This window comes from Vanellus vanellus (genome assembly GCF_965231255.1).
Source record: "Vanellus vanellus genome assembly, chromosome: 26".
Lineage (NCBI taxonomy): Eukaryota > Metazoa > Chordata > Aves > Charadriiformes > Charadriidae > Vanellus > Vanellus vanellus.
Window position 1 is genome coordinate 5,313,111 of NC_138931.1, and position 26,108 is coordinate 5,339,218.

The 26,108-nt window shown below is 40.6% G+C and overlaps 2 protein-coding genes across 2 annotated transcripts in view; both read right to left on the bottom strand.

The window, feature by feature from the left end:
• ACTG2 (actin gamma 2, smooth muscle) overlaps positions 1-26,108 on the bottom strand; it is a 124,449-nt gene that overhangs the window by 78,525 nt on the left and 19,816 nt on the right. The gene's annotated exons all lie outside the window — the stretch shown is intronic.
• The window catches only part of SLC23A2 (solute carrier family 23 member 2), a 28,304-nt gene continuing 7,211 nt past the window's right edge, over positions 5,016-26,108 (bottom strand). The window contains exons 4-15 of the mRNA XM_082495820.1: positions 24,876-25,033; positions 20,266-20,354; positions 18,683-18,753; positions 17,342-17,523; positions 14,202-14,322; positions 13,332-13,488; positions 11,665-11,812; positions 10,515-10,620; positions 7,649-7,778; positions 7,369-7,506; positions 6,258-6,353; positions 5,016-5,661 (exon numbers count right to left, since the gene is read on the bottom strand). Coding sequence (XP_082351946.1) covers positions 5,429-5,661; positions 6,258-6,353; positions 7,369-7,506; positions 7,649-7,778; positions 10,515-10,620; positions 11,665-11,812; positions 13,332-13,488; positions 14,202-14,322; positions 17,342-17,523; positions 18,683-18,753; positions 20,266-20,354; positions 24,876-25,033 — 1,629 coding nt within the window. The 3' untranslated portion in view covers positions 5,016-5,428. The remainder of the gene's footprint in view (positions 5,662-6,257; positions 6,354-7,368; positions 7,507-7,648; positions 7,779-10,514; positions 10,621-11,664; positions 11,813-13,331; positions 13,489-14,201; positions 14,323-17,341; positions 17,524-18,682; positions 18,754-20,265; positions 20,355-24,875; positions 25,034-26,108) is intronic.

The window sequence follows — 26,108 nt, forward strand, 5'->3', positions numbered from 1 at the left end:
ATTTAATGCGTCCTCGTGGTACGAGCTGTGGGCTGAGAGCTGGAAGGGTCGGGAAGGAGGCTGGGGGCTGTTTTTTTTGGGTGGCACTTGCTACAGAGAGATGCTCGGCCTTCATTTCACCTGGATTCCCAATCTGCCGACGCTCCTTCGAAGAGGATGTTTAAAAGGAAGTGTAACATCACGCTGCCAAGTTGCATCTATGCCCGCGTTTATTTATACTGAACAGCTTTAAAAATACAGAATAAAATAGCTTTATCTACTATTATTCACAACATCTGGTCCAAATATTACATTTTTTAAATATTTAATTGTTTAATGAAGCAATGTTAGAAAAACAATATGAAATTAAAAAAAAACCAAAACAAAACAAAACAACAAAAAAAAAACCCAAACCCTCTGTAAAAGAATTACACATCTTGGAAAATAAAACAAAAACAAACCCAAAAAAACCTCTTGCTGTCGAACAAAAAAGTTTTACAGCCATAGTCAGTCACAAAAAGTCATGGGAGGAAAAAAAATAATTATCCCCACTGCCTAAGAACAGTCAATAGTTTGTTACGCCAAAGGTTGTTATAAACAGACAAAAGTACGATAATTTGGACTGGCAGCAAGATGATTTACCCGGAAAGATGTAGTAAATGCCAGATAGTACACAAGGCAATTCTAAATATCTCTCTCATATCAATATGTACGGATGACAATGCACAGTCACAGTCAAATTAGAACTAGACAGGAATATTTTGGATGGCTCTGAACACGGATCCCCAATACTTAGAAGCAGCCCAGCACTAAGCTGTCTATAGACTCATGGGCAGAAGCGAAACACTGGCAAACTCGTGGCCTCCTCCGATACTGCAATGACCTGTCGCAGCTACATAAACGTGAGAGCATCGAGTACCTGTCCTCCCCATGGCCACCAAGGCCATTAGCTTCGAGAAAGACTAAGAAACATGCACCAAGTGGGACATTACTTTTTTTTTTTTTTTTTTCCTTTTTTTTTTTTCCCCCCTCGCAAAACTGAGTGACCCACCACTCCCCCCACCTCCTCGGAAAAAGAAAAAAAGAAAAAAGTCGCTTTTGGTTTAGGAAGGCCACGTAAAAGAAACACGTAGGTCGTGCTGGTCTGTCGCACATGCATTTTCTACATCGAGGTACTAATTACGGTAAGCACGGGTTGTTTTAGATTGCGGGTAAGCATCCAATGGCTCACTCAGACCATTAGAAGGCGGCTGTTTTAAACCACGCGTGCCTGGAGTGCTGTTTATACCACAAATTATGCGATTTTTCAACACTTTTTATTAGGGATGCAATGCTATAAATGACCGGTCGCACTCACTGATGCTCCTCGTGGTATAAATAGTACTGAGGATTTCAGTTTGCAAGCGCCAATTCTGCATCGGGAGTAGCAAGATCTCAGTAGGGAGATGAATAATAAAGAAACCCTTTAGTTTTTGGTAGGAACATAGACATGGGTAAATAAAGTATACACAACTACTATAGATTCGTCAATGAAGAAATTCTACCATCACATGACATTGTCATGACAATCATACCACTCCCTCCCAGGAAAACGGCCATCGTTATCCTGAGTGGAAATGTTATTTTTAATATATGGAAATAAAATACTGCAATATTCATGTACAAACCAAGTTGTCATATTTAAAGTCAGTATTAAAAGGCATAAAGCAAATTCTGGGTTTAAAGTTGGAACTTTCTAAGCGAGGTACCTGATTAAGTTCCTCTGCCAATGCACTCTAATATGACAACGTTAATCAGTCATAGCCGGTAGCTATGAAACCTAAATTTCTTTAAGTATAATTTGCAAGCATTTGCTTTAGAAAACGTGTTTCAACATGTTAGCAAGAATTCTTAATTTAACCTAAAAAACCAAAATTACAATAGAATATCAATTACAAAAGTCCCAAGTTATTTTGTTTTGCATACCATCTTTGATATGACAAAATGATATTTCTACCATGAATATTTGCCCTTCCGTCTCAAAAGTTTGGTTGAAACATCTCATCGCCTCTTAACTCACCTCTCAGGTGTCGTCTTCCCTCTGTGGTTTTGTTTCGTTTAGCTGTTTGAAAGGCAGGCAATAACACATGTAGGAAAAATACAGTATTGCGTTTACAGTCAGATTTCTATATCCAGCCACCCTCACGCAGCAAAGCCTGGACGTAACCAGCAAACACGAAGCGTTTAAACGCTTTTCAAAACTGCAAGTTAATCCTCCGCAACACATCTGCCAGCAGCGCCGGCGGCACACCGGGCTCGCCCCGGCCAGGGCTCTTCACAACAGCCTCTAAAACACCAGGGTAGAAAGGCGGACCCGGGAGAAGGGTTTTAAGGTCCGCAATCGCCTGCCGCAACTGCACAAAACCGGGGCCGATGCGGAGTTATTTCCCTCGCAAAGAAAAGCCAGGCATCTTCGTCGACTGGCAGCTCAGGGATGATTTCAAGTGCTTCGGGAAGAGAAAGGGGAGCTTCTCTTTCCAAGGCACCCAGGCATCAGCTCCGTGCTTTGCTCAGCTCTCGGCGCTGGGGAGACGCGCGCTTTAACAGCAGCGACATGTCCTCTCTGTCCACGGCACTGCCGCCACTCCATTGTAACCCTCTATACATCACAGGTGCTTCAGCGGATCCCCTTTGCAAAACTGAGGCTCATCTCTACCCATTCATGCTCAGAAGAAGATGGAGAGAGTTATTACACATATAAATTTGGCTACAAAAATGACTGCTACCTACAACTACTTATTTTAGTGTTACCAAGGTAAGCGGCGAGAAGAGCAAACACGCCGGCTAAACCTTACTGTACTTCTCGCAGCCAGTCGACAGAATCGGCATGCTAGGACCCAAAGTCACAACAAGAATTAAATCCAACTGTTAAACAGACTAACCAGACTTGACCTATTCAGAGTGTCTTTCCTACGCTGCAAAAAAGGGGTGGTGTCCTGCTCCAGGGAGAAGAAAAAAAAAATATCCTTGGATTTGCTGCCCTGTAATTTGACCGAAGCACCTTGGCAATTCCCAAGCGAAGGCAATGAAGAACACGCACAGCATTACTCAGCCGAAGGGGAGAGAAGACAAATGCTATTTTCTCACCACCTCGTCTCTTGACTGCGAAAGCACTGAAGTCACCAGGAGAATAGCTGGGGGGGGAGAAGTTAGAAAAGCCTCGGGACGCGGGTGTCACTGCTGTGCCCAGCGGCATCACTGGACTCAACATTTCTATATTTCCGCAGTGGCATGGTTTTAAACAAAAAACTTTTGCCTCCCTTTCTCAACGCTTACAAGATAACCACCTTTTGGCGTTTTACACCATTACGACCACCAAACATAGGTGGTTTTTTTTTTTTTTCTCCTTTTTTATATATATATATATCTATATATATATTTATATTTAACTCCCCCATGTCTCCCACACATCTTTGGTTGCACATAAAGTTGGGAAATTTGGAAGCTTCGTGCCACTGATTAGAGGTCTCCGCACTCAAATGACCTGCAAGCAGATATGGAAATCTAACACCTCACTACCTGAAGAGGAAAAATTTAAAAAGGATAAAAATGACTTTGTTTCACAGGCAAACTAACCTTGTCTACTACACAATAACTCTTCCGACCAGCTTTCGAGATAGTCCAATAGACACCAAGACTGCAAACTACTGAAAGTTCCCTGAAGCGGGAACAAACACATGCTTCGTTATGGAAAAAGCGGTATAAAATAGTTTCTGGAAACAGCCATGGCATGCTGAGAACGATATCAATGGAATCATTCCGACTCTACACTATTCGGTATGGATCTGTTAAGCTCCTTCCTTGCCCTCCCCACCCCTACCCTTCCATGCTTCAATAACCAATAACAAATTCACCTGGAAGTAGACTCAGAGAAAACAGAGTTCCTGCGCTCCTGTCCAGTAGTCAAACTTTCATAAATATATTAGTGAATTACAGGATCTACTGTTACGTTTTTTTTCCAGGAATACAAAATGCAAGCACCGTAGAGCATACTGGCCTTGAAATTACATTACACTACATTTCCCTGATGATCTCCACAGCTTAAAAATGCTTTTGGGGCCACACTGAAGTCTAAAACTAACTTGCAATAGTAAGAACATTAAACATGAATAAACCTTTTAGTTATGAATGCATGATGAGCATGAACACCCACATAACATCAGAGCTGAGACTATTCCAGGAAAAAAAAAAAGATATCTGAATGGTGCCCTGATTGGACCCAATACCCGTTAAACCATCCAGTGGGTGAGGACATCAAATGTAGTGTCTCTGCCCTTCCAGACCACCTCCGCAGCAGTAACGAACCTTTGCAGAAGCCCCACCAAGAGAGAAGAGGCGATGCACCATAAGCCGCTCGCGGGCAGCATCCGCTCCCGATATCCGATCTAGAAAATCCTGCACAGATCCAAACCAGCGACTGCCGGCGGCGTTTTGATCGCGTGGCTTTCCCCGCAGGGAAAGCTGCACATATACAAACGTTAATTGCTTAGAACTGCTCAACAAATTAGCATTTTTGTTCGGGAAATGTCTTGCTGGATACAGGCAGTGCACTGTAAAAACTGTTATTGGGTCCCGTCTGGAAGTTTCCCATCTCCCTAAAACTCAAGCTACACGTGTCCCTTTAAAGAAAACCTGCACCTGGGCACTAGAAATTAGGTGGTGAAATGCCAGGCAGAAAAAGCAAATGTTGAAAAATGTGAACTGACAAGAAACAAGTGGTTCCTTCTACGGCACTAAGCTATCAGAAGTCAGTCATAGTTTTCATCGGCAAAGTTATTACAGAAACTTTCTGTCTTAACACTGGACATCCGACTGAACTAGCGGTAATTTAAAAAAAAAATACTCTCATGATTTGCCAGTATCAACTGAGTCTGGTTTCCAGGCGGTTGAAAATATGGAATGTGCAAATCAGTGAGTAGAAAACAATATATATGGGATTTGACATGACTAGAAGTAATTTCCCCCCCCCCCCGCCCTCCCCCCTCCTTCTTACAGGAGTCAAATTTTCTGGCGTAACTAACATTGCCAGCAATGAATGCGCCAAAAATGCCAGCATCAACGACTTAAATAAAATCACCCTAAAAAGTAACATTTTTAATAGCACCTACATAATTCCGGAACCTAAGCCCCATTTCAAATAAACAGACTTAGGTGCGCAGGCATCTATAGCTTTTGAAAAAAATCAAACAGAGGAGCATTTGCAAATTCGACCCAGAGACACTAGATCTGGCTACCACCACCCACAACAGGAAAGCTTTTTTTTTTTTTTTTTTTTTTTTTAAATTCGTCTCAGCTCTGGTTCCAGAATTTAAATGCAGATATACAAAACATATATTTTAATGCTTCTTAATCAGCAAGAAACTGCAAATACATCTCTTACTACAACTAGATAATATAATTTCAACTAAGGCTATACTGTAGCTTCTGAGTCTTCATCTGAACTCCTGCAGTTACTGCTTTTCCTGAAGCCTTTCCACGTGTAACCCATGAAGGTAGGGCTGATGGGCAGGAAGCTGAAACACCTGTATTTTTTAATAAAGTTCATGCCAAAAGGCAAATCATACGTTTCCATGCCATCCAGTGACTTGTTTCCTTTGCCAACCCCTTTCTTCCATTTCCGTATTCCCCTTTCTTCAGGGCTGCCTAGAAGTCAAAATGAAAGAAAAAGGAAAAAAAAAAAAAACATTCATGAATATCTTTATGTAAACAGACTATGTGAAAAATAGTAGAGGTTAAGAGAAGAAAGAAAACGCCAACTCCCGGACACCGTGTTCAGCAAAGCACTGGAAAGCTCTCCTAGACTCCTCAAAGAGGCAGGAAGAGGGGAAAATATGTTTATTGGAAATGGCTATTATGGTTTTATTTTGCAACTGGACGTCAATCTTTGCTCTCAAATGAATGGAAGCAGGTTTGGATCTTAAAATAATTTTACTTGGTCTTCTGAAAAAGACTATTCTGGTTTGATTTTTATCAGCTATTTTGTACGTTTAATAGAATGGAGACCTTAATGTGAAAAAGATTCAACGTGTTCTCAAGGAAACCGAGGCACGCAGGTGTTAAGCAGTCTGCTGTAGGGGTTAAGGAAGTCAACAACAAAAGCAGTAATCTCTTCCTCATCTCCTGCCTCCATGAAATGCTGTGCTACCGTCATTCTGCCTCCATGAAATGCTGTGCTACCGTCATTCAGAAAGGCAGTTGTTTTTTTTTTTTTAGAGAAAATGACAAGTTCACATGCTGACCTGGAATGGTATTGTCCAAAATAAACGCAACGCAGCCGCCGACAAACATGGCTGTAGTGAGGAGAACGTTTAATACTTGATCAATGCCCGCTATTCCTAGAAAAACAGGAAAAAAAGTATTTAGAATTTGAATTTTTACCATACACATACACATCCTACTGATTTACATGCAGGTCAACTGGGAAAACTTTCTACTGAGTTCACTGAGGAATTTGCTCAAATTGGACTCGTAAAACCACGGTGGGAAAAGACGCAGAAGAACTTTCAACTAACGTAGTCCACCATGGGGACCCCTTCTTGCCCAAAACATAACTTTCAGTTGCTTATGAAAATGTCATGAAATGCCATTTTAGTTTCTACTGCAGACACAACTGCTTAATTTAAACTAAGCAGAAAACTACAAAATGGAAAAGGACAAATGTCCATAACATGAAATCATGTGAACCAAAATAATTCCTTTTGTAAACTTTTACTTTTTCAAAAGGGCAAGAATTCATAGCACCAATTCATGGAAGAACATTGTATTAATATATCATCACCAAACTCTGCTTGAATGATCTTCCTTTGATGACATACGCTGCCATGACCACTATTGAGAAGACAGAAAAAAAAAAAAACCAGAAAACCTTCCCCATGAATTCATCGGAACTGTAATTTAGCTAACAGTCTGAAACTGAGTTCATTAAAGTTCAGATTCAGAACATGTCTGAAGTGACAAAAATTTCAAAACCCCAAACAAATTCCTAGCTTCTGCGCTCTTGATATACCTTGGTATTTCCCCCTGTTCTTTTAACATCATTTACAACTCAGATTCACCCTTTTAGTCTTTCTTCCAGTCCAACTGGCAATCGCCTCCCTCCACTGCTCTACAACCCTACCCAGAGAAAGCATGACAACTTCTGATGTATCCCACCGAAACATGCAATTAAGGTCTCAACATCTCAATTAATTCTCCTCTGAACACACCTGCTTTCTTATCTATAGCTTTTGTCTCCATAATACTTCGCTTTTTTCTCTTATTTAACCCTTTACATTACTTTGTACTTGTATGAACTTGGCCCATGAGTACAAGTTAAAAGTACACTTCATTCAAATGAGCAGAAACACGTACCTGTGACCAGTGGATTTTGTTTGAGATAGCTTGGAAGGACAAGTCCAAAGAAAATGGAAAATCCAAGTACAAACAAGTTACGAGAAGAATTTAAATCTATGAACTGGAGGTTAGACAGACCCACGGCTGTAATCATCCCTAAATAAAAACAAAACAAGCCTCAGCTTTTATATAGTCTTTTTCTTTAAAAAAACCCCAGCAGCATATGTATAAACACAGCACTACAGTAAAAAGATACTGCTACCCAGTAGACAAAGAAGGGCAAAAAACCATACGTTACCAAAGAGAGTGCAGAAGAGGGCACCGAGCACGGGGTCAGGCAGCGATGCAAAGAGAGCACTGAACTTGCCAACCATCCCAAGCAAGAGCATGAAGGCTGCCCCATACTGAATAACCCTGCGACTTCCAACCTGCCGGAGAACAAAAAGGAAAGGATATTTTATTTTATATAATAAATATTTTATTATTCTCTTTTGCATTTAAAACTTCTTTTCAAGCTTCCATGCGTTATTATTTTGTGGTGTTAAAACACAGGCTGTAGAGCCTTAGAGCCTTTACAAATGTCTTGGAGGGCTCAGCTGTAACGTGGCTGCACTCCAATTCTAACATAACTTCATGCGATTTTGTTTTTGTTAACATTAAGTCATCTTTAAAACCATCTGTAACTGCTATAGCCACAATAACCATGAAATGCAGCGCAGTCCCATCTACAGTAAAGAAAACAAATAGACCTTAATTAGGAGAGATGCAAATGGATCAATTGTAATGAAAACGGGAAAAAAATAATTAAAATGCGTGTGTTGCTGCCCTTTTACACCAGAATATACGCATTAACTACCTACCACGCAGTTCACTTGAAGGAGATGCAGGCTTTCCAGACAGAGATTATCAAGTGATGTTCTAACATTCCTCTTTGAGATCAGAACTAAACTCACTTCATATGCAAATCGTGGCCGTGCTAACACTGTGAAACCAAGCGCCTGCGCTTCCTTCCCGTTTTTATTTTAAGCGTTCCAACTTTGGGCAGTATTTCTCTGGCACTATGCTGTAGTGGTAGCTGATAAACTTGAAGAGTTGGTATTTCAATAGCGTTATACTTGCATTGCACCTTTCTCTATTTTTTATAAAGATATTCATTTCCTTAGGGCCACCAATAACTTGCTCAAAAATTATCTTCCTGCATGATATAGGCAGATTCTTTAAAAAAATCCACACGATAGCAACATTTATTTATGCAAACCCTCAATCACTACAAGGTAAACAAATTAAGCTCCTTTTGAAAGCTCCTGAAAGCATCCCGGTCAGCATTTAGCTCAAACTACATATTTATTCCCTGGCACTCGTGCACACGCTTTATGTGATTATTTTGGAGTGCATGATACAGTACCTAGTACTTTACTGGAGCATCCATTTCAGCATCAACATGGCATAAGCTGCCTACGCTTTTGCCCCAAATAATCAGATTTAGTCAATTCTCCTTTCATCACATAAAACTCGCTCACAGACTCGCTCAAAGACTTTGCAGTATTTACATCCGGTTGAAGCCTCAAATTGAAATTCTAAGCGTAATCATAAACTGATTTCAAGGGAGGGAAACGCCTTTTCAGATGTTGCACTGCTCTAACGGGATCACCAGGACTACGTGGTCTTTACTTGTAAGCACTAAAGATTTCCTCTCCCAAATAAACAGCACAGTATCTACATGCACAAAATCTATTTTAATATAATTTGAAGTTGAAAGACTATGAGGTTTTTAGGAAAGAGTACGTAGACAGGAAAACAAGACAAAACACTGGAGCACTGCCATCCAGCTGTGCCATTCTGGATAAGGCATAGTCACTCTTCCATCACGCGCTCTGAACAGATCCCACTGTAGAGAACTCTGTTCTCTCTAACAGCTGCCAGTTTAACATTCATTATTCGCTGTTCCAAAGTAAGATGTACACTCATTTCTGTGGACCGTTAATAAACAAAGTGCTGTTAATTCATATCAACTCCTATGAAGTAACAACAGAAATGAAGCAGAACAGAATAAACCTTTCTTTAAGGATTTTTCTAACCAACATTTCTTCTAGGAAATTTCCATCAGCAACTGAATGGAAGACTTATACAGACAGCAGATGGTGCTAGTAGTATTTATATTCCACCCTAAAACCAAACAGAACCATCCTTTGTGCAGAAAAAAAAATGGCTGAAGGTAAATTCATCATCTATGTTGGATTAAGTCAGAGGGATGGGTTATTTTAAGTGGAGAGTGTACATTTTCTATCTTGTATGCATGAAGTAGATTGATAGCTTCCAAGCGAAATACGCAACAAGATGTACGTATTTACAACATAAATTACTCTTACCAATTTTTTTGATGTTTCTTAACAAGGTTAAATTAACAATATCGAGCAGATCTATCTGCTGCCCAAGGTCTCCCAGTTCAGCAAGACACTCAAGCACACATCCAGTTCCGCATGAGAACAAAGGAATTTTTTTAAGTGCTTATATATTTTGCTGAGTAACACCCCCAAAAAAATATGTCATTCCCTAAGCAAGCTCAGTGCTTGAAAAACCTATCATGACGGAAACAAATATTTAAGGTACATTTAACTTTGAAGTTACCTTGACTGCAGCTCCTGTTCTAGCTGTGTCAGCGTAACGTCCTCGTACAGACGTAGATAAAACCCAAGGACCTCAAGTTGCGTTTCATTGTGCGTTCAAGCGAGACATTAAAAATAGTCAGGTCTCTAAGCAATGCTTTCAGAGCCGGGACAGCCAAAAGAGTATCAATTTCTATACAAGTTCACAGTGTTAATGCCTCAACTCAAGACACCCTCGAGCTCCGGAATGCCTCCTTGGTTTTCAAATGGATAGCTTATTGAGCATCAGCTGCTTTAAGCAGGTTTTCTAACCGCCCTTTACTCTGAATGAAAATAAGATTTTTGAGGTCCTTATCTAGAATGCGTTTCCATTAGACAATGGCCGGTACAGACAAGTTGTGTAAATTGAGAATGCTGTGTAAATTTTGTCAGCACAAAGTACTAAGTAGAATGGCTTCTTGGAAGATGATCATGCTGTGAAATATGAAAATGCCATAAGCCATCCACCAGAGGAGATAAAATACTCCAGTCACTGAGTAATCAAGGTAAAGCACGTACCTTCGTGATGCCCAAGACACCAATGTTAGGGCTGGAAGAAGTGGATCCATTCCCTGTCCCAAACACTCCATCCAGAACACAGGAGAGACCCTCGATAAAAATCCCTCTGTAAAGCACGAACAGAAAAAGAGTTGAACTCATATTAGCGCAGACTCACTTCAGATGGTGCTTTAAGACTACATCTCACATGGGTGCCTGTTAAGACAGGCATCTGTCCCACATGAATTATTATAATTCACAATTCCAGCTCCAACACACCTGAAAACCAACTTGAGTTCTGTTTTCTATGTCTTAGATAGCTACATTCTTGAACTGAGGAAATTACAAAAGAATTCAAGTCAAACCTGGAGCTCTTTATTGCTAAAACTGCATTTCAGGTGAATTTCACAAGATACCCCGATTCCAGAACCCATTTAGAGTTCTGTCCCTACTGAAACTGTACTATTACGAAGTAATACATAATTACAAAGGGCTATGAAGATGAGGAGGGGACTGGAGCATCTTTCTTACGAGGAAAGGCTGAGGCACTTGGGCTTTTTAGTCTACAGAAAAGACGACTGAGGGGGGATCTTATCAACGCTTATCAATCCTTAAAGGGAGGGTGCCGGGGGGATGGGAACAGTCTGTTTCCAGTGGTGCCCAGTGACAGGACAAGAGGGAACGGGCACAAACTTGACCATAGGACGTTCCATCTCAACCTGAGGAGGGACTTCTCTCCCGTGCGGGCGGCAGAGCACTGGCACAGCTGCCCAGAGAGGGGGGGGTTCTCCCCCTCTGGAGCCATTCCAAACCCGCCTGGACGTGTCCTGTGCCACTGCTAGAGGTGCCCCTGCTCTGGCAGGGGGTGGCACTGGGGGAGCTCCAGAGGTCCTTTCCAACCCCAACCACTCTGTGAGTCTGTAATTAACTTCCATGGACTCCAGCAGAAATAGGACTGGGTCTCCAATGCTACATTTGCAACAAAATAATTGAACATGACAGTTGCATCTTATATTTCAAGATCCTTGGCCCTTGTGTTTGACCTAATTGTAACGTTTAATCTCAGAACACATTCCTGTCTTATCCCAAGGAGGGAAGGGGGGGGGGGGGGGAAGATAAAAAACCCCAGTAGCTTAAGACACCAAAATTTTTTTTTTTTTTTTTTACATACCTGTTTATTGCATGAATAGGTGGAGGAGGAGCGCAAGACAACCTGGCACAGGCATAGTAATCTCCTATTGATTCAATAATGCTAGCAACAACTGCGCTAAGCATTCCTATTACTCCAGCGGCTGAAATGGTTGGCAGTCCCCACTGAACTGTGAAGAAAAGAAAACTGAAATCTCTCGTGCCACAGAAAACAGTTTAGATATCAAAACACACAGCAATTTATTCATCTTTAATGGAATCAACAAACTCCCTTCACAGTAACACAGTCTGGCAAGTTCAAGTAGATGAAAGGAGCAAAGGAAAAACCGCCTAACCAACTGCTTTGATCATGCCTGGAAAAAGCCCAAAAAACCCTAAACCCCACCAAAAAAATTCCTCCTGTTCAGAAGGAAGGAATTTGAACTACCGCTTGTGAAAAAACAATTCTGATCAGTGAGGCGAATGCCACTTAATTATTACTGCGCTGAAAACTCAGTCTTTGGTTACAAGTTTAGTCTACCGAAGAGAATGGCCAACAACCAGCTATGATCATTGTACAAACACCTTCCAATTCCAAATTTTTGGGGAAGAGAAAATAAGATTTATTTAAGCCTATAGAAAGGCTTGGCAGGTTTTCCACAGCAACTGCCTTGATGCTTTTATCTCTTTGAAATAGATGAGCCTCTTGCAACAAAAGGAACTTTAAGTCACACGAACGTGAATGAACAAGGCTTCACAAATAAAAAGGGGTGGCAAAGTTTTCCTCTTCTTCCTTCCCAAAAGCTTCTATTATACATCTTGCAAGTCCAGCTTTAGGAGTGGTTTCTTTTAAGAACTGATCAGAACTAAAGCACATGGAAAACCACAACGAAGCTGCCTCATTAGTAGAATATTATTCTATTATTACCCTGTTAATTTCTGAGTGACACAAGGGTGAACCAGTTGTGCAACTCTATCTCACGCCTTTAGAAACAGCCATTAACAGCTTTAAGCTTAAAGGTGTTCAGCAGAAGAACACAAACATCCGAGATGTCATGTGAAGCATTTTGTGTTCTCTTGTAAATACTTTTTTGTCCTCTGATAAGCACAGACTGGCATTTTCTGACTTGCCCATCAGCCCGATTCCAATGCCGCTTCTTCAAGTCAGGACATTCTTCTGTAGCTGTTAACAGTTGTGCTAGTTCGAGAACGGGTGTGTTTGAGACAGGGAAGTGCATTAAGCTGCAAAAATCTCCGCACACTACTGATTCTTTAGAAAATGGGAATCAGTGACTTCGGTAGCTCTACCAGAGTTGTAATAACCCATCCTTATTATTGTATGACACTAACAGCAGCTGACTACTGTAACAGGAAGTACAGGCACATCAACCCTTCCCTGACGATCCATGCTATGTCTATAGTCACGCTATGTTTGTTATTAGAAATCAAAAGTTACCGAGATAAACCTTCTACAAATTCAAATTTCAGAGACTTGGTCTTTCTTGGGTGAGACCTTAAGGTATCAAATTAAAGAGGAAAACAGGAAAAAACCCATAATCCCCCACCTACGACGTCTTTAGGTCAGCGCATGTTGAAGTGCATCAAAATAATAGTACTGAGGGAAAAATAGCAACGCTTCTGAAAACGACAGAAGTGATACTCACGGGCATATTATTAGAAAAACAGCCCTTAAAAAGCAGATATACTTACAAGGATAAGGAACCTTGAACCACGGAGCTACCAACAGCACTCCTCGGCGGGCGTCTGTGCGAGCGTAGAAGCCATACTTTGAACTGTCAGGGGGAAAGACGTCTGTCACAGTGAAGATGAAGCAAAGCAACCATGACACCAAAATAGCTAAAATTATCTGCGAAAGAGGAGAAAAAGAGCTGTTTAAAATGAACCATTACTGGCAATATTCATCAAGAGCAAACAGTTCCTGCACAGAATATCTATTACACGTATATCTGAGTGTGACCTTAAGTAATATTTTAATTCTGAACAAGCAGTAAATCCTGTAATAGATCGGTTAGGTGCTTCCCTCCTGGCCCCTAACGAAGGTGCTGGTACAAAAGCTTTAGAATTAGAACAAGCCTCTTGTCTCCCCTAACAAATGGGAAAGTCTCCAAATGGGCACTTAAACAAACTAGTGAATTAATCTCAACCTTACCAGAGAAATAAAAAGAAGTCTTTCACATGGGGGAACCGAGTATTGCTTTCATAAAACTAGAAGATACTGATCTCGCCACCCCTTTTTTGGAAGGCTCAGTTTAGGCTTTCACTGCATGCATAAACATACCTTCTTCTCTACCCCCTTCCCTCCCCTCCATGATCTTCATCACCCCAACAACTCTTCACCAGAGAAGGATACCTGAATGAGGTCTGGCAAGACTACAATATGAGACTATTTTGTGTGGCAAATGAGCCATTTAGTTAAGTTCCCCATAAGCCCATTTAAGCTTTTATGTCACCTTTGTGACCTATTGTATTATTAAGAAAAATCAAAACCGAGAAAAAAAAAAAACCCAAAACACAACTTAGGGTTTTTTTGGCAAGTGAAGAACGGGTTCAAGTACTCACAGGGAACATCTTGAAAAGTTGCAGCCTGTATGCTGTCCATCCTTTCTTAGATTTGTAAATGGGTAAGGGAAATTTGACATTTCTGGCATACTGAGAAAACAACAATACTAGGAAAATAGTCCTGAGGGAAAAAAAAAAAAAGGAAGGAGGGAGGGACAAGAGAGACGTGTCATTAACACCAGTATGTTAAAAATCCTTCCCAGCACAAACCTGTACAGATTCTTCAGACACAAAATATAAATGTACATTTTAAATTTAGCACAAGACAAGGCATCACAAGAGAACATATTTTAAATAAATTATTATTCCACAAAAGCCAAACCAACATAATTTGCATTCTAAAGTGCTGGAAAAAGAGCCAGCAGCAAACAGGTAAATGAAACCAGGAAAATGAATCAAACTAGAAAGATGTTCAGAGCTAAGCAGCCATTCGCAAAGAGCTCCGCTGCACCGCTTGCTTCTTTTTGACTCTGCCTAATCTGTGTGTCCAGGTCCGCGCTGCATACGAAGCACAAAGGCTACTGCTAGCAAATGGGTAGAAACAGGAAAACTAGAGGCCAGTATACAATAATTTTTACATTTCAAAATTTGCATAAAAGTCTGAAGCACTTGAAAAATTTCTGTCAATGGAAATTCTTTCTTTAATTCTTAAGAATCCTTTTTTTTTTTTTTTTGGTATATGCATCTTTCACTAAACAGCTGTAAATCAAGCAGAATAGAGCCTCCAAACCCCAAGATTCCATTCAACTGCAGTTCACCAGTAACCCAGTTTATTAGTTTTTAGATGCCTGAAGTATTATGCATTTTCCTCCCTTGTCAAAACTGCTAAGCTGTTCTATACGTTAAAAATTTATTCAACTCTACAGCTAAGAAGTATCCACTGCAGTGAAAAATAAAAAGCCAGGACAGGTTGCTCAATTCTGAAATAGTCAAAACCAGTTCTGCTATAAAAAGGCTAAACAAAGAGTCGAGCTGTCTGAAGGAGGAAAGCTTTGCTGAAATATGAGATTATGTTTTTATCAGCTGACTTAAAATAAAAAAAAAAAGAAGGCAGATTTTAAGCTTCCCTCCCTTTTCTGTCCAAGATCAGTTTCAGTCTGTAAGAAACAAAACAGAGCTTTATTCTCCCTCAGCCTCCAGGAACAAAGAGCTCTGCACAAGAAGGGTGTCATTTACAGCCTTTACCCTCGACTGGAGTGGAATGATAAAGGCACCTTTTCCTTGTGTTCAGGAAACATTTTGGCATCTCTCCCAAGTCCATTTTGGAAAGGTGGGCTCCACTCCCTAACAGCAGCTAGCCTTCCACACTAGCCCCGAAGGCAGGTGGCTTTGTATTTTATTTAGCACAGAGCTGTAAATAATGTAGTGATATTATATTATTGTAAATAATATTATACTGGTTACATGGCAGGGGGGCTTACTGCCATTCCGTGAAATATTATCAAATCTTTAAATGCCCAAAGAAACGGTTTTGTTCACCAGATATACAGGCAAAGACCAATTCAGGAATAATTTCCCTTTTTACAGATCACGATGCGATGTGTTTTACGGATTAAATTACTGCGGGCTGGCACCCACAGAACAAGCCAGGTCAGAAAACTGTTTGGGAAACTGACAATCTTGTCAAATAGAGTCTGGAGCTAATAGACGATAAGAGCTCTTCCGCAGGTATTACTCTGCTGTGCTAGATAGCAATACAGTATTTTTATCTCATCAGAACAGTCAAGACAATTCCAAGTGCCACATCTTGTAGAGATCAAGTTACTTTTGAGTGGCTCTAGATGGCTACGGAGTTATTTTCAACAATCTAGTGCGCATTTTTGCGTGGCAGAAGCCAGAAATACTTATTGACTGGGTAATATTTAAATCCTGTTCCTAAATAGATTTTTTTTTTTTTTTCCATCTGCAAAATGTCAACTTCAATTACACGTTTCCATGTCCAATTCACCAAAGGTTTGCTTGATTGATTTAACATCAGTCCCAACTTGCACAAAATTTGTTTTACAGGAAAATAAAACATTCCTTTGGGTCAGCTGTTTAACATAATAGAACTACAAAAATATTCATGATGCTAACATCCAAGATAAAAGAGAATTAAGCAACCCTTTTAATCATAAGCTGCACTTACAGAATACTTTACATGTTCAAAGTACTGTGCAAACAGATTAGTCAGATCAGAATCTGATCTCATCAAGTTATTCCTTCAGCTTCCAGAGCCAGCACAAAGTTGGTCGCTACACACTGAATATCGCAACTGCTTCAGCCAATTTCCTTCTCCCTAAAATGTGGTTCCCATCCTGGTTTGGCTGGTTATCCACAGCATCTCACAACAGGAAGCTTTTGTCTTCTCTTCATCTCATTTTTCTCAGTTATTCCCTTTCATACCACTAATGTCAATTCTTTTGGTGTCCCTGCGCAGGGCAGGGGGGTTGGAACTTGATGATCTTTAAGATCCCTTCCAGCCTAAACCATTCTATGATTCTGTGGTTTAATTTCCTTGGCATCTATACCTACAGAAGCACACATCATGCCCTGAAATTCACCCTAAAAGCCTTACTGTCTACTCAACAGAAATCTGTCTACTTATGCCCCATCGACTGATGGCATTCAGGGAAGTACACACGCTCTCTGTTGTCATACAGATTTCTCTTGGCTATAGGTAAGCAAACCAGTAATAATGACAAATGGATCACTACTACCAACGGTATTTGCTTGCTGTTGCAGAATAAGAAACATACACAACAGCATCATAAAGACAGAAATGCAAATTGTTGACTAATCTCTCTGGTGTTTTGCTAAATCATCTTTTCTATAGCACTGAATTAGACTCAGCCAGCGGCTCCCAGAACAACTATTGTTTTATAAAAACTCCCTATTCTCCTCACCTCACTTTCACCTCTTGCCCTCTCCTTCCTCCTCTTCTTCGAGTTGCTGCTGTCCTTATTCCCACATTGCCAGCTGACCCTATCCAGACCCACTCATGTTCCTGCACACGGTATTTCTCCACGCTGGGAGCACTGCAGTGCTACCTTTGGCAACCGAGCAGACTCTGGCTTTTCCTCAGCATTCCAAAATTCCCACACGATGACTTACCAACTGGGACCCCCTGGCCTAAGCCAAGAACACCCAGGAGTACTTACAACATAGCGATACCCCAGTGTTTGCCTGCTCTTTCTCCAGCAGCTTGGAAACCCGAGAGGCCGATGAGAGCAACAGTTGGCGTGATGGTCAGAGGTCCAATGTATCGCAACAGGGCGCCGGGAAGGCCAAGCAAACCGATCACCACTTCGATCAAGGAGGACATGATAATAGCACCTTGGATCTGAACAGACAAGAACGGGAAAGAGAGCTCAGTCCAATCTTACAAGCAAACCCAAAATATTTCTTTTTCTGCTCTGGATTACAAACTGCAGTTAAAAGAATTCAGTGACACAGAAGAACTCAGCAATTTTTTCGTCATAAAACAGCTCATTATGTTTAAGTGACTTATTGCTTAAGCATAACACTTATGGTTTTCTCCACAAAACTATTACACAACAGACCAGTGGGCCAGTCTGGTAGTTGTGTGGATAGCACATCACACTGTCAGACAGGAGACCTGGGTTCCAGGCTAACCTTTAAGCTCTCAGATCGAACCGGCAAGGGTTGGTGGCGCCACGGAGGTGATGCTCCTAGCTCCTAGGGGCAGAGTGTATGCTGCATTGTTCACAAGTGCTCCTTAGAAGCTGGTATAGAGCAGCGTTGTGGTCTCAGGAGACTGTCAGCCCTCTTGGCTGCAGGGCTCTTGGCAGGATGTAGCTATGGTTTGAACATGGGGAAGAGAGAGGGGTTGTTTTTAATTAAGAAAAAGTTTGCAGCCCAAAGCAACGGGATGGGAGATAAATTCCATGACACACGCCTTAATTTGGACTACGCTATCTACCACTCTAGTGTGATGCCTGGGCACAACCCTCATCCTGGGCTCTGCAGAGCATGAGGAAGTTCAGACTGCACTGCTGCGAGTGGAGAAGGAGTTTGATCTATTTCAGCAAGTCTTTTGGGAGAATCAACGTCTTATTAGAATAGTCTCCAACTTAAAGACACCTAGGGATGTACCAGATTTGCTAACAACTTTGTATTACCTTCCACGGGACAGCCTACTGAACACAGTGACAGCAGGCGACTGGTCTGGGAGCAGCTGAACTGCTGCTGCCAGCGAGTACAAATCACAACGTGTTACAAGAAGAGTATTCGTCTCGCTTGTGCATTTTACTGCGCGTCTTTTGGAAGGTGGTAACTAACTCCTTGTATTTGCTGTCCAGCAATGAACAAGTTGAAAAGATGAAGACTTCCGTGAAATGAGTAAAGGAATATATTCAAATGAAAATCGCAGTGACACAAGAAATTACCAACTTAAATAAAGACAAGAACACACAGAGGGTTAGGTGAGAAACTTAACTGGAATTGGACACATCAACAGCTAAAGGCTACTCCTACATTACCTCTCGTATTCTGGGATACCAGATGTGCTCAGTGTGAAGCAGTTCTGTTGTTCCGTTTGTAACTGTTATATCTTACAAAAAGAAGAAAAGAAAAAACACAGGTATTTATTTCTCGACCGCTTTCCCATCACTTAATACAAACCAAATCTCTCCTTAAGCTGTGTCTGACAAATAAGCCTTGATTTATGCAGAATAAAAGTTCTGCAATGCTACAAATCAAGTAATAACATGCTTACATTCCCCAAGAGCTAACCACTAATTTACCCACTGTACCAAAGTGGAAAAAAATCATAACTTTCAGAAAGAAAGGTCAATTAGGGATTCTTTTCTCATTCCAATAAACGGATGAATGGAGAATTACTCAACTGCACACTAGGAATCAAGCACTCCAACGTTCGTTGTTCACCAATTTAGGTCACTCGCTGAACGATGAATTGACCCGTGGTAACAACCCCAGCTGACACCTTTTGAAGGTTAAAAGGTTCAAGAGCAAGATGCAGCAAAAGCTCTTTTTGAGAAGCTGAAGTAGTGGAAAAAATTGCTTTGTCATCAAAGGGTATCAGAGAGCGTTTTCTTTCAACAAGTTGTGTATTAGGATACCAGCACATTTTGGCGCACAGAAATATCCAACACAGCTAGCGCTACTAAAGCGCACCGTGGTTTGCCTTTCCCTCTTGGGCACTGAAACCCACGTGCTATTTCCCAGTAGCTAAATGTGACTGCCCCAGTGAGAAAACGGGAATGCTCAAAGCTAAGTTTTCTACATAAAAAACATCAGGAAAACTAATTAGATGCTCGCAAGTGAATCAAAAAAAGATGTATAAAAAAGTAAACAATATAAATATAAATGATTAGAGAACCAAAAGACCCCCGGGAAAGACCTTTAGTTAGAAGCAAGCCACCCGCTTCTCTGTGCTGCCCTCTTGCACTGCCCACAGCCTTAGTACTGAATAACTACACCCCATTAAAAAGCCAACTGCCAGAGCTGTTTCCACATCAGTCTTCTAACGTAAGCTAAAGCAAAAGCCCCCTAACCAAACCAGTTTTACCGCACATTTTCACTCTCAATAAATTCAAAACCTTTCAGGATGACGAACTTGGCAAAGAAAGAGTTAAAATGAAGATCCAAATATTGTCAAAGCTTGCTCTGCAACACCCGTCAGGTGTGAGTTAAACAGGTAAAAATACTGGTCTCGAGGTGATGCTGAACACTGCACAAACACCCTACTACTCAACTTCAAATGACTCCATGGGACTTACTATTTCTAAATACTGGAAAGGAACATTTGTGGAATCCTTCAGCCTTTCTCTACATTGTTAATAAAAGAATTGTTTTATGCTACTGCTAGATTTCTTTTGTCAGCATTTTTTGTATTACAAAAAACAAACAGAAGCGGAATTCCACAAGGGCATTTTTAGGAATCTTTTCCCAAGGCACAAAGTCTTAACATTTCAAAAGGTGAGAATATTTCATATTTCCGGCTCATTACTTCCAGTTTCCATATGAAAAGCTTTGGCAGTTGCACTACATGTGATCTGGGTCATTTGTCACTCAAACCTGCACAAGCATAAACGACAATTACCTGTATTATTACATTTCCACTTCTCCAGGGAGAGTATTGCTCTAGCAGGTGCTAAGAATGCAAAAGCACTCGCTTGAAACAAGGGTAACCTGGTGGAAAGGGAAAGAAGAGATGCTGACATTTCTCGGTGTTACGGTACCGTGTCAGGATATCAATTGCAGTTAGGTGGTTACTCATCCTCAAAACCATTCTTTATTGGGGGTTATTAAAAATGTCAAATAGGAGACTTTCTTATTAAAAAGAACAGCCACAGAAATAGAGTTCCCAAACCAAAGATCCAACAGAAGGCGCTACATGTGTGAAGTTATTAATACAACACCTATAACAGATAATTAGCGTATACCGGCAGGCAGGTACCAGACACTGATTTAAGGTTTTGACTCAGCGGCACAAGGATACAGATGCAAGTACCAGCCAGACTGCTGAACGTGCAGCTTTTACCGTCCCGCCACATTAAAAAGGCTCTTTGATAGAGCAGTATGCAGTCTGCGTACTCAATGCCTTCCCTCTGCGTGACTTGAAGTACAGTCATTTATACATTCATCTTTAAGTGTATGTGTAAATAACTATTAGGTTGATAAAAGCCGATTAGATGTTCCAGGTGGCTACCAACAATAAACACAAACACTGCAAGAATTTCAAGATGACATTCTTCGCATTGGTGTTTACACTTCCCAAAAGGTTTAAGATCTAAAGAGCATCTACCAGCACCAACTACGCATTTATTGAATCAACCGTAGCTTGTGTAACACCCCAAATATCCAGATGTTACTTAACTACAGAGAAGATGTGCTTTGAACAATTCTATAAATACCGTCATTAATGGACTGTAATAAGATTCTCTTTAACAGCAGATCTCAAACTGTAACATGTGGAACACTTAATTGCTCATGCGGCTCTAGTTACCGCGCCGCGTTTATGGCTGTTTTACAGCCACAGTGAAGTGCCTCGATGCCAGTGCAAGCACCAGTAAAGGAAAAAGAACTAACTGTAGCACATTCAGATAAAGATCAGAAAAGGCACAAAGAAGGAGGGGAAAAAAAAAAAAATCTGTGGGGAAAAACAATCCTATACATGCTTAACACAACAAAGATCAAACCAGAAGCATGTTACTAATAGCAGTTGTAAAGTTCACAGACAGGAAGTCAGAACAGTTGAACTACCATTGGGAAGGAGTTTGGGCCATGAGCAATCTAAAATCCTGACTCGCCTACCACAAACGTTGAAAACTGCGTTAGAAAGTCAAAACTTCATAAAATACATGAGCCATCTGAGCACACCCGATTGGCATGCAATTCCCTTCTAAGTTTCTTCAAGCAAAAATCAAGGCTTTATCTTTGGTGAAGTAAACGGTTGGTAGCTACGAGTGAATGATTCACCTTATTTTTCAAGGTTCATTAAGCAAACTGAGCAAGCTGGTGCCCATGGCAAAATATGCAATACCCGTAACAAGCTGTTACTCCGCTATCCCACCTACACAGTACTCTTGTGCCCCCCCCTAATGCTTTTGGAAATATACATTGCAAAAACATTCTCTAGTGATGAAGTCAGTTGTACCGAGACTTAGGTCCAGACTGCGAGTTTTTTATCACATTAAACACCCTACATAAATACCGCATGCTAAGGTCTTAGCACATCTCACTTTGCTATCTGCTCAACCTTTATATGAGACAGTTAACCTGGAATATTTACCAAAAGGGCCAGCAGGCTCAAAATATAGCTTTTTGTTTCATCTAAGCAGACAGGAAAAGTCTTTTTATTGATTTTTTTTTTTTTTTTAAAACTTATCACTCCAAATGAGCCAACTATACTCAGTCTCATTCTAAAGAGACTGCTGCAGTTTGGAACATGACTTACAAAACACCCTTCCCATTGCTAAGCCAGGTGTTCATTACTAGCTGGGTAAAGTACCACCAGCTTATGACTGGAATATCGGTTTAATTTCATGTCTAAATGGGGAAGTTGATTCTATTTTGGCACCGGCCCTCGTGAAGACAGAGGTTTTCATGCACTTAAAGTCATTTGGAAACGTCTTCATTATCTTAACATGCCGCACAAACGTAAGACTGCTTAGACAATGTAGCGACGGGCACAGCAACAAATCTAAAATGTTTTGGTATATTAAAGCTGTATTTGGTTGTCTCAGTCATACTAATTGGCCTGAATCCTTGCCAAATCTTTTGGCTTCTTACATAACCTAATAAATAGCTTGAATTCCTAAAATTAGTATGGGTACCAAATTGACCACAACTCCACCTCATAACTGTGCTAAATCCATCTTTAAGGACCTTTAAACCATGGAATTTGACCTTTTGAAACCGTAGTGGCTTTATTTACTGAAATACTTTGCAGTTGACAGACTTGCCAATAAATACTTTAAAACCTCATTTAGGGAACATCGCTGCTATATCCCATTCCCACCTTTATATACAACCAGAATCACATGTTAAATAGTTATAAAACATTCAACCGCTGAAATTTAATCCTTAAATACAGGTTGGCTTATTTTAAGACCCAAACACAAATGCCTCTTCAGTACATAAACATGCGCACGTGGGAGCCACTGAAAAGGAAAAAAAAAATAACCACCACGGAGGGCAGAGGTAGGATTAGACGAAGGAACAGAGCGTTTCAAACTGATGGGACCACACTGGTTTCTGCAAGAGCCCCAAATCACTCTATAGTAAGGAATAAAGAGAATAACCCCAAAATTAGTTATGGAAAAAACCAAAATATGATGACAAACTCTCGTTCTGTGAAGAGATGCAAGTCTCAGGAAGCATAAAACCGAAGCTTTTTCTGATAAATTTGAGGCAGAAGGCGGCAGCTGGTAGAAGCACAGGAAAACCAAACTCCCCTTTGAGTTCATCTGTAACTCTTCACTTCTTACAAAATTAGAAGGTTTTAAACTTCAGCAAATCCAGGGAGGAGACATTCAAAATTGAACAACCCCCCCCCTATTATCTTCCAATTCCCACCTAGGTCAACAATCCCTGGACTCCCTACATAAAGCACAAATAGGAGATGGGGGAAAAAAACAGATCACTCCCATTAAAAGAGAGAGCACAACTCTGCTCCTCTGCCTCCTTCCAGATGAGGTACATTAAATTTATGATTACAGCTAAGGCAAGCTGCCCTCTGCGCACAAAGAGCCAACGAGGCAGAAAACATGATTATGAACTGCAGGTAGTCTTGACTAAAAGAAAATATACCGGGGAAAGAAAAATTGTCTCTTTCAAGAACTTTCATTATGATGTTTTGTCAGCAGAACGAACTTTTCATACAAAACAGAGGAACAATTTTATAAGTTTAGTGAGACATTAATAAAAATAACAAAGGGAAGGCTTTTTTCAAAGGAAAAAAAGACAAGAATGTTAACTAAAATAGCAACTGAAGATTACATTGGCAAACCTGAAATATTTGGAAAATTTTTAGGTTAAAAGCTGATCTACAACTGTAAGTGATCTACTATCATCTTCTTTCTGCACCCTATTGGGATTATTTTTTCCACCCAAAGATTCTGTTTCTTAGATAAATCTTGAAAAATGGGGGGGGCGGGGGTCGGGGGATGACATTTGTCCCTTTTCTATTGGAATGCGAGATTTCAGCTCACTGTTCTTAAATTGAATTAAACGACCCATGAATCATTCAAGTAACCGTATAAGGGCAAACTCTTAAAATACGCACTTTTCTTCAGGTTTTACTTATCATCCCCCGTTTATTCAAGAAGATGCAGAAATAACTCCAGGTTTTAGCTACTCCTGGTTCTCACAGGCAGAGTCAACAAAAGCTTAAGTAAACGTGTCAAACATCTCTCTGCAGTGTTTACTGTAGAACGAACCGTTTTATAGAAGATTTATCTTCATGTTAATAAAACTTACAACATCCTGTCCTTACCAACACCAGATTTTTACAAGTATTTGCTAACACCTGAATTGGTCTCCTGCATCCTCCTAAGGAGAGCAGTCCAAAGGAAAGGTACGGACATCCCTGTAAGGCCACACTAACATATGTGCTTCTTCCCAACTCGAGGAAGGATCATTCCCTGCAACTGAGTGCAACTAACAAATACAAACAAATGATTTGTTTGTATTAGAAGTTAACACAGACATTTCAGAGAATAAAAAAAAAAAAGTCATCCTCATGGTTTTTCTCTACCTTTTTGATTTCACAAGCACTCTGCTTGTTCTTATAAAATTTGCTGTAGGACTAATTACAACCACCTCAATATTGGCAAGAATATAGTGTCATTCAAGAAACTAATAAAAACACCCAACTTAGTCCCTCTTTACCACGGTGTACAAATTTTTCCTTTGCCCCAGAAACACTTCTACCTTCTCTGTCCTCATGGATTTCCATCCTCTTTCTTCCCTCTCCCTGCCCCTGCTGTATTTTCTTACCCTTGGAATGCCTTCTCTGATTGCAGGTCCACCTTTTTTTGGGAGCAGTGTTCCAAAAGCTTTCCCTAACTGCCCTGTATTTGACCTACTATCTTGCGTTTCATGTTTATCCTTGGAAAATGAACTCACTACCTCTTGCATCCTGGAAATCCCAATAGATGTCTAGTCTTATCGCCATCTCAACAACTAGAAACAGGTCCCAAATCTCACCTGCACCCAAAAGTTGTCTGTAACAATGTAGTGATGCCCACGCAGAAGAAAATGGTCCCAATCAACTGGCTGGTAGCCCACTGGTCAAATCCAACACACATGGCATCAGCTAGCAAAAAGGGCACTGCTATAGTTCCACTGAAACACGTTAAGTAATGCTGTGAAGACAAAAACGGTTTGTTAATACTGCAGCCAACGTTAGTAAGTAAATACATTTATGACCATCTTTTCTTTTGCATTGGATATTTTTTGCTTTTGAATTATCCACCAAAGCTCTAACTTTCCGGTCCTAAGCATTTCTTCAAGTATTTTCATTCCACGTCGAGCTACCACTAGTCTGTTGCTAATGATCGCTATTTCTGTTGCTAATGATCGCTATTTCTGTAGGATAAACTACGTTATTTACATAGCTACATGGCTACTGTTCTTGAGGAGGAGGTATCTAGGTAACTGTGCTGAAAACAGCTTCTAACTCAGAAAAGCAGATAAATAACTCCATTCACTTTCAACCATGTGAAAAAACACTAGCTCACAAATGAACTTAAAGCACATACAAACCAGGCTGCAAATAAGCTCCCAAGTACCAGAAACTAGGTACTCATTAATTCTTTTTCAATCCAAATTCATTAAGCAAACAAACAAACAAGAGTCACCATATTCAACAATGCAAGTAAAAATATAATCCCTACAGAACTGCCCGTCCTTGAGGAAAGGCAGAAATAAAAAGGATGCTTTGGAATGTATTTGTTTGGAGATCTCAACATACTTTACAGATATTAACAAATTCTCAGCATTCCTGTGGGACAGATATTATTACCATTCGAGAAAGAAAGGAGATGAAATGAGCTGTTCTGCTTCACACAAGCGAGTGGCCGAGCTGGCAGCAGGGTCCAGCTCACCACTGCAGTCCTACTCAGTGTGGGAAGCACAGGCTCTCACTCCAAGGAGCGCAGAATTTGCTCGCCCCGCTCACTAGCCAGCCCACAGGTCCAGGATGATGCTATCAAGCTTGCAGAACTGAAAAGGCTACAGCAGCAGCTTTAATAGTCAAGATTTCAGGACTAATCCATTATTTCTCTCTATCTTTAATTCCAGGGGTGCCAAATGTAACTTTCTGAAGCTCACCACTTAGCATTTGCTCACTTATTTATTAACAGCTGCTTAGGAGACTAAATATTTAAATGAATCTCACAAATGCATAAGCCAGCAAGCAATAATATAGATCACTATCAA